This window comes from Panthera leo, chromosome B1 (genome assembly GCF_018350215.1).
Source record: "Panthera leo isolate Ple1 chromosome B1, P.leo_Ple1_pat1.1, whole genome shotgun sequence".
In the NCBI taxonomy this organism is placed as follows: Eukaryota; Metazoa; Chordata; class Mammalia; order Carnivora; family Felidae; genus Panthera; species Panthera leo.
Window position 1 is genome coordinate 164,621,985 of NC_056682.1, and position 11,676 is coordinate 164,633,660.

The 11,676-nt window shown below is 35.2% G+C and overlaps 1 protein-coding gene across 3 annotated transcripts in view; it reads left to right on the top strand.

The window, feature by feature from the left end:
- The window catches only part of NFXL1 (nuclear transcription factor, X-box binding like 1), a 72,207-nt gene that overhangs the window by 11,470 nt on the left and 49,061 nt on the right, over positions 1-11,676 (top strand). For all 3 annotated transcript variants that reach the window (XM_042936449.1, XM_042936448.1, XM_042936450.1), the window contains exons 4-9: positions 4,045-4,154; positions 6,172-6,305; positions 9,184-9,362; positions 9,595-9,756; positions 10,098-10,198; positions 10,815-10,929. In XM_042936449.1, the coding sequence (XP_042792383.1) occupies positions 4,045-4,154; positions 6,172-6,305; positions 9,184-9,362; positions 9,595-9,756; positions 10,098-10,198; positions 10,815-10,929 (801 nt within the window). The remainder of the gene's footprint in view (positions 1-4,044; positions 4,155-6,171; positions 6,306-9,183; positions 9,363-9,594; positions 9,757-10,097; positions 10,199-10,814; positions 10,930-11,676) is intronic.

The following is an 11,676-nucleotide window of genomic DNA, read 5'->3' on the forward strand; positions in this document are numbered from 1 at the left end:
CTGAAATGCATGGGATCAAGTTGTCCCCAGTTATGATTTGGTTGGGCTGGAGTACTTTATTCCCTTAAATCTGTTCTTCATTTTTCTGTTTTTCATTGTGTTAAATGTGTTTCGAAGTCAATTTCATTTCTTCACTTTATTCCTTTATATCTTAAAAAATTGATGTTATACTTTTTTTAGAGCTAAGTCTTCTCATATTTGATGTGTACAGTCACATTAAATGTTGTATGTATCTGGTTTACCCTCTTTAAAAAAAAAAAATGTTTGTTTAGTTTGAGAGGGACCACAAATGGAGGAGGGACAGAGAGAGAGAGAGAGAGATTGAGAATCCCCAGCAGACTCTGTGCTGTCAGTGCCGAGCCCGTCTTAGGGCTCAGTCCCATGAATTGTGAGATGACCTGAGCCAAAATCAAGATTTGGAAGCTTAAGTTCAAGTCCTGCATCGGGCTCTCTGCTGTCAGCACAGAGCCCGTTTCCATCCTCTGTTTCCCTCTCTCTCTGCCCTTCCCCTGCTCACGTGCTCTCTCGCTCTCTCTGTCTCTCAAAAATAAATAAAAACATTTTTAAAAAAAGAAAAAAAGAGTCAGAAGTTTAACCAACTGAGCTGCCCAGGCACCCCCTGGGTTACTCTTAATACCACATTTGTTTATGAGAGAAGAGGGCCTGTGTGTGCTGTGTGTGCTGCTGTGAAGGATTTGGTACTAAGCATAAAAACAGATTCTTTTAAATTTAAGTGTTTTAACATTTTATACTTAAAGACATTATTGGAAAGATGCTTGCATGTGTTATCAACATTAGTTAGTCGCCTGAATGTTCTGATGGCATCATGAGGGCACATATTGTCAGGTAGATTTTACCCTATCTGCTAAAGAATTGAGATCAGGAAGCTTCTTTAAAGTCTGGCTCAGCCACTGTAGGTTGATAAAGTGTGACCTTTATCAACTGGCTCAGCCAGGTTAGTTGATGAAGAGGTAATTTGAGTTTAGTAAGTTTTTTTCTTCTGGAGGACATTATAGGAAGCAACCTTAAGAAGTTTCCTGCCTTAAGAAGACCTTACTTAAAATAGTCTAGATAGAGAGAAGTTTTATTTTAAATAGAAAATTCAGTACTTTAACTCAGTATTTCTTTGTAGTGTTGAAAAAACATTTTTTATGTATAAGTTACTAATTTTTGGTCTGGCTTTCATCTTAAAGTGTTAAGGCAATTTTTCTTACATTGTTTTTTGTCAAATCCATAAATATTTTGATTCTTGTTCCTTTGTGTTCTCTACCTATATCAAAGGAGGGAAATCTTACTACTTGATTTAAGAACAATAAATGTTAGAGTAATGAGGTGTTTCCCATCTCACTTTAGTGAATTAAATGGCAGAACTTTGCCAAAGAAGTTCATTCTTTTTATCTGAGTCCCACTTTTGTATTTTCATGATGCTTCTCTCAAATTTCAGAGTTGCATGGTCACCTTCCCGATGGATGTATCTATCTTGTTGACCCATGGACATACTGAACATCTGTTGAAAGATAACTTATTTCTTCTCTTGTTTTGTTTACTTCAGCACCAGAATTTTTTCACCCAAGCCAGAAATCTGGGCACAGTGATGGCATAGACATAACATGAGTGTGTTTCATCCAGTACCATTCCTCCCCTCTGCCCATGTCAGACATCTCATCAAACACAGCACCCTTTCCTTTGAATGTTGACATGAATGTTGGCGTTTAAAAGCAGCACGATCTAATTGTCACCAAGCCCTGCTGAGTTTTACTTCCTATATTTCTCAACTCCACCCTTTTTCTCCCCACGTGCCGTAATTGCCTAATTCAGTCCCCTACAGCTGTTTAATATGGATTAAATCTGTATAACTCTATGAGATAGATTCTATTGCTATCATTACTGTTTTAAAGATGAGAAAACAGACAGAAACAGGTAAGTTGTTGAAAGTCATTTTTTGCCTTATCTGCTTCAACTGCCTCTTAACTGGTACTTGAGGCTTCTGGTCTTGGCCTCCTTAAACTCCTCTTTCTTCTGTTGCCAGAGTGATCTTTTTAAAATGCATGACTTCAAATGCTAGGCTATCCACTATGACATCTTGGACAGTATACCTAATCCCACAGCCAAACTTCAATACACTTTTCAAAGAAATCTTAAATAAATTTTATAAATATAAGGTTGGACTTTATTTTGTTAAAACCTGTTCCATCATGTTCTCAAATTCTGTTTTATATGTGAGCTGTGAAATTTAAAATGTTTTACAGTTGGGGCGCCTGGGTGGCTCAGTCGGTTGAGCGTCTGACTTCAGCTCAGGTCATGATCTCGCGGTTTGTGGGTTCAAGCCCTGCATCGGGCTCTGCGCTGACAGCTCAGAGCCTGAAGTCTGCTTTGGATTCTGTGTCTCCCTCTCTCTGCCCTTCTCCACTTGTGGGCGTGTGCTTGCTTGCTCTCTCAAAAATAAACAAACATTAAAAAAAATAATAAAATGTTTTACAGTTGACCCTTGAACAACATGGGCTTGAGCTGTGGGTCCACTTATTTGTGTTGTTTTTAAAAATAAATTTATGTACAGTATTATAAATGCATTTTCTCTTCCTTATGATTTTGTTAATAACATTTCCTATTTTCTAACTTGAGAATACAGCATGTAATACATACACAACATATGAAATATGTGTTAATTGATTATGTTATCAGTAAGGCTTCTGGTCAGCAGTTGGCTACTAGCGGTTAAGTTCTAGGGAGTCACAAGCTGTATACCCAGATTTTTGACTGCATGGTTGTTCAGGGGTCAGCTGTCCATTTGTTAAAGCCAACTATGTTGAAAAGCAAAGGAAGCTCACAGAATATGATCATTAAAGTCTGCCTTTAAGGATACTCTTTAAACTTCAATGTTTATTTAAAATAAAGCAATTGTCTTTAATAATTTTATAATATAGTTATGGGAGTGAATTTATGTATATTTTGTTTAATATTCTAAATTATATTTGTTTATAGAGCAAGTTAGCAAGGTAGAGCAAGTTTTTGTAAAGTGCTGTGTTTACTTGGGTGATTTCAGAAAGTAAAGAATTAGCCACATGTCCTTTTTATTTGACTTTTCTCTTTGGTGACTTAAGTTTTGGTTTGAACCATTGTATTGCCGTGATAGTTTATGCTATTTGTCTGCTTTTCTTCGAGATTCAGTCAACCTCTATTGAGGAATCTATTGTACCAAGGGCATGTAGTTTTATTTCTCTTACACTAAAGGGACTCAGATTATTAAAGATCATATGCTTTGAGGTAGTTTTTCAGCCTGTTACTTCTTGGATCTCTTGTAGTAACCTTTTGAGGCAGCATAGCATAGTGGTCAAGTAAGGCTCACTTTTAGTCAGACTGAAGTTACTTAATTGTTCTCACATCAGTTTTCTCATCTGTAAAATGAAGATAAAAATAGCTCATTTAATCCCACTAAAATACAAATAGTATAGTGCCTATCAAATAAATGCTCAATAATTGCTTACAGAAAATACAGTTTGGTAGTATTTTCTAAGAAGTTCATGTTCCCCTTTTAAGTAAAGTTGTGAACATAATTTAATGAAATGAGGTTATCATAGTGTAACGACCTTGGGATCACTTCATTTAACACGTTTTATTAAGAATATATTGTGTGTCAGCACACACACTTATATTTAGGCTAAATGGCTCTGCTGAGCTTTGGCTTTCCAGCTTCTTTCACTTTGCTTTTAGGTATGCTTTTCCTTAGTTACTTGACATCTTGGAGCTCTTGCCTATGGCTCTGCCCCCACCAAATTTGCTAAGGACGGTAATAGCAGTAAAAGCAAGTATGTTCTGAGAGGGCGGATGTACTGTTTTTAAATCAAGTACGTAAGATTTAATGCATGCACTTTGTGACCTTTTGGCAGCTCATTGGTTGCTTTTTTTTTTTTTTTTTAACTTCTCACTTTTCAACTGTATTTCAAGCAATTGATATGGCTTCAGTCCTCAATGTGATGCTATTAGTGAGTTTGTGTTATTTTCAGATGTTGCTTAACATGAAGTTTTCAATTTTTAAATTTCAAGATGGAGATATGCGTGAATTAGAGAGAACCAAACAGTACGTACATGAAGCTTTCCAAGCAGGGGCCATGACTTGCTTAATTTGTATTGCTTCAGTGAAGAGAAACCAAGCAGTAAGTTTTTCTCTTTACCTATATTAATGTATCTTCCCAAAATATCTTATTTTGCATTTATAGTTATTTCTTATTTTATTTTATTTATTATTATTCTTTTGCTTATTTTTGTTAAAAAACGCTTCATTTGTGATTTTTGTTTATGAATTGATTTTCATTTTGTGAATCTGAATTTGAAAAAATTACCTCTAAATGAGCATCCCGTATTTTTAGCACTCTTAATAAGTGAAGCAAGTATCTTCAGTTTTAATGTACATCTCCGTTTGATAAAGCATAGCATCTGTACTTTAGAGATTCCCACGAGTACTAAAATGTTAAAATGCACTATGTTTCACTACTTTCAGCAGGGTTAAAAAAAAAAGGTAGATATGGTCCCTGCCTTCAAGGAAGTAGAGCCTGGAGTGAGCTTCTCTTGTGTTGAAGACACTGTAGAAAATGGCTAGGGTCATTGGGGAGAGATGGATTCAGATAAAACTCATGGACATAGAGGTGTTGCTATGGTCTAATGGTGAAGTTATCCGTAAATAAATAAGGGCATAAATTAAAAGGGCATTAAAGAAGCAGTTAAGAGGAAGTAATGACTGAATATGGTAGACTCTGTTTAAATTCAGATTAATCTGCTGTTACAGCAGCATTGCCTAGACACAGAAAATCAGGCCAGATCAATTGAGTTGGTTGTGTAGAGTGAATCAGAAATTTAACATGCATTGGATAGGATAGATATAGATGGCATGTGCCTTTGGTGTCACATCTGGTGACTTACTCTGATCTTAAGTGCGGTGGGTGAATAGTTTTTCCACATGTGGTTATAGTCCCACCTTAAACACTTGCTGTGTATGTAGATTTATTTTTTTTAACCTTAGTCCTTTTTTCTTGGGAACTGACTCAGGTAGTACACAGGCATTGTGCACAAGCACAGGGGAGTTAATGCCCCTAGGGGCAACATTCTTCCACATGGAATTAATTGGTGGATGAATGTCCCAACATCCTCTCTGCTAGGGGTTGGGGCCTGGGAATTGAGATGTGTTTTACATGGTTCTCCACAGGGTCCCTAACAGGAATGAACTTTGGCCCTTAGTGCTAATCAGCTCAACAATTTACTATTTATTAGCATTTCCTCTTCGCCACCTTGTCCCCTCATTGCTGCATACCAGTTCTTTATTCAGGCACTGCTTTAGGGCTAACTCAAACTAAGAAATTGCCTTATTTTTTTAATTCTATTGCAGTTTATGCATTATGCTACTTGTCTGATTGTATTGAATAATTGCCAAATGTTAAAATGAAAGCAGAATTGATTTTTGTCACTGAAATGTTGGCAGGTTTTAAAAATTAAACTACTTTACTATTATTTTTCAAGTTTTAGTATATGTATGTGTGTGTGTGTGTGTGTGTGTGTGTACACACACACACACACACACACACACATACACTTAAGTTTTTTGCTCACTTAATTTTTGGAATTTAACATTAAATGCTAGGTTACGAGATTTTACATAACAAAGGGGCTATGGAGAATATATGTACATATTATATTTCAGGATTCCTTGGTGGCATTATTTATGATTGGAAATACCTAAATGTCTAAAAAGAAATTGGTTAAATAAATGGCAATATATAAATCTACATGATACACTGTATAGCTGTAAATATCATGTATGAACATATTTAATAACAGTAAATGCTTATACATATCAATACAGCATAACCTTATTTTTCGAAAAGTTTGTAATATATACCAAAAGCATTGGAGATCATTCAGAATGTTAGTAGTAGTTATTTCTAGCTAAATGAATCAGGGTAATGAATCGGGGTAAAAACACTTTTTATTCAAAGTGTTTTATGCTTAAATAAATAGTTATGAAGAACATTTCTTCTATTAGAATGGAAGGAAAAATTTTTTTCCTTTATACTTCGGTAGCCCTTCAAAATAATTTAATGGGATGCTCATTTTAAAGTATTGTGGAATTATCAAAAAAAATCATGGCATGCGTGTTAATTTCTGATACCTTTTTCTTAGGTTTGGAGCTGTTCAGGATGTTTCTGTATATTTCACATGCCCTGTATCCAGAAGTGGGCTAAAGATAGCCAGTTTCTAGTATCTTCTCCTTTGACAGATGACGATTTTGGAAAAAGAGATTATCCTTGGCCATGGTAACTTTTTGCTAATTTAGTTGGAACAGTAAGTTGTAAAATAAATGAAAATTGTAGCTCAAAAGTTGCTTTATTGGCAGTTTCAGGATCCATGTTGGGTTTTCAATTAGTCATTTGGTTTGTGAAGTTAAGGAACTTTGGTAATGGCTCTTTCTTTCTTTCTTTCTTTTTTTTTTTAATTTGTGTAACTACTTGTTCCTTTCAAAAACTAATAAAGCGTTCAGACTTTTTCTTCTGCAAAACGACTCCTTAATTATCCTTTTTAAAGAACTTTCATTTCTTTAAAATTCTATAGGACTAGAATCCTTCATAATTCTGGTACTTCTTTTCTGGAGTTACTGTTAGTATACATTAATTAGTATCACATTGTAGAAGAGTGTCATCTAATGTATTTTGATCATAGCCTTCCCGGGTTTATCTCTGCAGGTGTATGTTATCCAGCCTTACCAGTTTCTCCACATTTATTTATTTATTAGTATGCTTATTGTTGATGAGTATTTGCGAACTTCTGTTACATTTCCAGAAAGAATTGGGGTGTGGAGAATTTATATCTCTGCTAAATAAAGATAATAAAAAATTAATCCATACTGGCAGCTCAGAGGGTAGATTTACTGTCAGGGTAATGAAGCATAAACTTTAGGGATTCTGTGTTCATATAAATATTCACTTTTGTAACTTATATTTGTAATTTTATGTTCTTTTTCTTAACAGAGGCGCCCAAATTGTGTAAGATTCAGACCTCAGAAAATCTGGATCCATATTGGACCTCCCCTTTTTACTACAAATACTGATACATTTGTAAAATTGTGGTAGTGTAGTTTTTAAAAAACATTTAGACACGCTAGTTACTTTAAAAATAATTCTCAGCATTCTGTGAGGGTTTATATTACCATGTTAATAATGGGGATATTGAAGTTGATAAAGCAAATTGGTATGTTCAGCCTTCTCTTACTCTTAAATGGTGTAGCCAGCATTTGAAACCTAGGATTTCTGATTTCTAAATTCAGTGCTTTCTCTATTCTACTGAGGTCTCTCTTGTAGTACTACTTTTAGAGATATTATTTGTTTTCTCTTCAATCAATATTAGCTTTTCTGAAACATTTTAAAATTTCAGTCTATATTTGTTTTGCTACTCCATCTTATTTGTGGGAGAATTTCAGTGTTCAATAGGTACAGAATTGAACTAGATACTCTGGCTTAGTTTTAGAGATCTAAACTTTGTGTATACTTTTTATCACTCTTGCTCTTCTCACTCCTTTTTTTAAGAGGTCATTTTGCCACAGTGCTGGGAAGTAACCAGTTAAGAGATGAATGAACTGCTACTCTTCACTTAAATCTAAAAGGAACAAAAAATTGAATCAACCGTGTAGTAGTAATCTTTGCATTCTGTACTTTACCTTTCTTAAGAAGGAAAATCAATGACTAGTCTGGATTTTGTTTAATCCTCATCAAGATGGAGCTAGAACTTGATAAAAATATTAATGGTTTTAAATTGGTTGTTTTTGTGGAATTCAAACATTTAAAATATATGTTTCTACTAAGATATTGCTTGTTTATAAATAAGATATGGCCTAATTACATTTCATTATTGCATGCCATTATTTTAAATAACACATACATTTGCACATAATGTCCTTATCTCTCCCAGTCTCTTGGAGCAATTCAGCCTCACTGTTGGGCAGGCAGTATTAGGGTTTTGTGAGTTGCGTTTTAGTCATCCATATCTAGCCTTATTTAAAGTACACATCCCCCTCCACACTAGCTTAGAGGAATGTAGCCATTTGTCCTTTAGTAAAGGAAAATTATAACTCTTCCAGCAAAATTCTAGAGGAGCGTCTAAATGAATGTTTAGATGAGACATGGTATTTTGTTTTTGATTTTTGATTACAAGAACAAATATCTGTTATTATTCTGAATATTTTTGTGAAAAAATATTATTTTGGAAACAGAACATGTTCTCAGGGCAACGAGAATATATATGATACAAGAGAAAGTGATGACGTGACTTTTTCCAGTATAGTGTACTAACTGTACTCATTTGTCTGCAGGATAGTAAGGGTTAGAGCATCTTTTTAGCATGAAGTGATCTATGATCTACAAGTGAATTTGATAGAGCTTAAGGTTAACAGTGCTTTTTAAAAATCTTACTAGCTAAGAATCTGCTTTGACAGAGGATATGAGACAATATTTGAACTTTCTTTGAGGCACATTTGGAATATATCTATTTTGTATTAGATGTAGAAACATTCATTCTTTAAAGGATATTCCCCTTTAATTGTGGATTTTAGGCAAGTTTCTTGCTGCTGCATTGCCTGCCTATAATCTGGTTTCTCTCTTCTGTTCACAGTTGCCAGTATATTTTACTTATTTGCACATCACCCAACCAAACTTTTAAAACATTGAGCTTTATAAAAATTGGAGTGAATACCTCAGGAATAAAGTTCATCTGCTTAGTAGAAAGCTAATGTGCCTTCTTTTTGTAGCTTCATTCTAACTATGTTTCATATAGCACCAACTAGTCACATGTGGTTATTTAAATTTTGAAAAATTATGAAAATTTCTGTTTCTTCCTTAGTTGTATGTATCAGCCACATTTTAAGTGCTCATTGGTCATATGTGGCTAATGTCTACTGTCCTGGACATGGCAGGTAGTAGAACAGTTCCATCATGTCAAGAAATCATATTGGACAGAGCTGTCCTAGATTGTTGAAAACGGCTTTTGTAAAATCTTATTTCATACTAACATAAAGATGGAGTGGGTGGTACATTAACATAAAATTGAGTATATTGTACTCAGTATACTTATATTCCTTTCCCTCGTGTCACTTTTAAAAAATGAAATTCATTTCGTAATTTTATTATTATTATTTTTTTGTAGTCCAAAGTGTAGATTTGAATACAAGCGATCTGACACACCTAGTAGGTACTACTGCTACTGTGGAAAAGTAGAAGATCCACCTTTGGATCCATGGCTTGTGCCTCATTCATGTGGCCAAGTATGTGAGAGAGAATTTAAACCTCCTTGTGGCCATAAGTGTTTGCTCCTCTGTCATCCAGGTGAGCTATATATCACATTTCTGATTATTCGTGGGTGGTTATTTCTTATGTTGAGGCCAAAAAAAAAATTGTGAAGGTTTAATTCCGAGCTTACGTGTACGTAAGAAGGGATCAGAAGGGAGTGGTTTTTAAGGTATCACTAAAGACAGCTTTACAAATTACTGGTAGGTGTAGGAATTGAAAGTTTTAAATTTTGACTTACGATTTTGTTTTTCCTTTCATTGGATTCTAGGTCCCTGCCCTCCTTGTCCAAAGATGGTCACAACTACTTGTTACTGTAAGAAAGCAAAACCGATCCCTCGTAGGTGCAGTGCCAAAGAATGGTCCTGTCAGCTTCCGTGTGGGCGCAAGTTGCTTTGTGGACAACATAAATGTGAAAGTTCTTGTCATGCAGGTAAAAGGTCATACCTCTAAGGTGTTTTGACTTTTTAGGTAAAAATCAAAGCAGCGTTGGGGCATCTGGGTGGCTCAGTTGATTAATGTGTCCGACTTCGGCTCAGGTCATGAGCTCGCGGTCTGTGAGTCGAGCCCTGCATCAGGCGCCGTGCTGACAGCTCAGAGCCCGGAGTCTGCTTCAGATTCTGTGTCTCCCTCTCTCTCTGCCCCTCCCCTGCTTGTGCTCTCTGTCTCTCTCTCTCTTTCAAAAATAAATAAACATTAAAAAATTTTTTTAAATCAAAGCAGTGTTTATTGTTTTTATAACGTTTCTATGCTAATTTATCATTGTGACTTTAGGAAATTGTCCTCCCTGTCCACGAGTCAGTAGACAAAAGTGTGTCTGTGGGAAACAAGCTGCTGAAAGAAGCTGCGCCAGTCCACTGTGGCACTGTGATCAAGTAAGTGCATGTGCATTTGGAGGGCTGGGAAGGAAAGACTGCAGAGAGCATAAGCAGTTAGAGGTGCTAATTAGGTTTAGTTGGATAAAAGGAGAAGAATGGTGACTCACATGAACTACTTTCATGTTTCAGGAAACTGTTTTCCAATTTAATACAATTTTAATTACTGGGAGAAATTTTCTTTTTCAAGTTAATAGCTATTTGTTGAATTTTGGATTTAGTACATATGTGCTCTGCTTCTTGCTGTCTCTCCCACCTTCCTTGTCTTTCCCTTCTCTTGAACTGACACCACTCTCTTCTTAACTTCATCCAGTTGAGGAAGTAGGATTGATTTTGTAGATTGTCCAAGAATTGACATGGTTTTCGTACCATTTGGAATTCTTTGGTAGATGGCCATGTGAAGCTATATGTACTTTTTTCCTTTTATTTTTAGAATATACCCTTTGGTACATAGGAAACGTGTGTGTATGTATGTGTGTGTGTATATGTATGTATGTGTATATGTTTATATGTATATGACACGTGTAAGATACAAAGCATAATAGGAAGTTATGTTGTGCACAAAGGCTTTGTAACTTTTAAGTCCTTCACTATTGCTTGTTGCATTTTATTTTAGGTGTGCGGAAAAACACTGCCATGTGGTCATCATACATGTGAGCAAGTTTGCCATATTGGTGCTTGTGGAGAATGTCCTCGATCTGGGAAAAGGTTCTGTCCATGTCAGAAGTCAAGTAAGGCTTTTTTTTAAACCTTTAACGGAATATGATTATCATGTTCATTAGAGTACTTTCCTAATTAAATTAGACTTCTCTGGGAGTTCATAATGTAGTTTTGGTAATAATACAAATATGATACTAGATTTCTTTACGTTTGGTGAAAGGACAATATAACTTGGTGGGTTAAGAACTCAGACTTTGGAGTCAGGCATGTCCTGGCTCAAAACCCACGTTCATGAAGTAATAGTTTTCTAAAGTTAAATGGGGACAGTAATAGTACCTTCCTTATAAAATAAAGAGAATGAAATGATAAAATGCACATTCGATGTAGTGCCTGGCAATAAAGAAACCTCATGATCAGAGACTTGTCATTATTATGTATTAGGTTACAGGTGAATTTGACTTTTGGCTGCTTTGAGATAAGACACAGAAGGTTGTAGTTTGAGTCTTTGACTCTGTACCAGCTGTACCAGCACACGTGTTTATAAGATTATTGGCAATATTTGTCTTACTATGTTTATGTTAAAGATTAGTTTCATAATGTTTTCAAGTCTACATCTTTCCTTTTTTTTCTAATCCTGTGAGGTTAAGAGCAAATTTTCCTTTTATAATTCTATAGATTGTCTAATTCTTCATAGAGGTGTACATGGTCTTACTCTTTTATTGAGATAAGTATTTCTGAAATAGTTAGCTCATAAACACGTGCTTTTTAAGGATGGTAACTTGTCATGTGTCATATTCTTTTTAAAAAACAAACTTTTT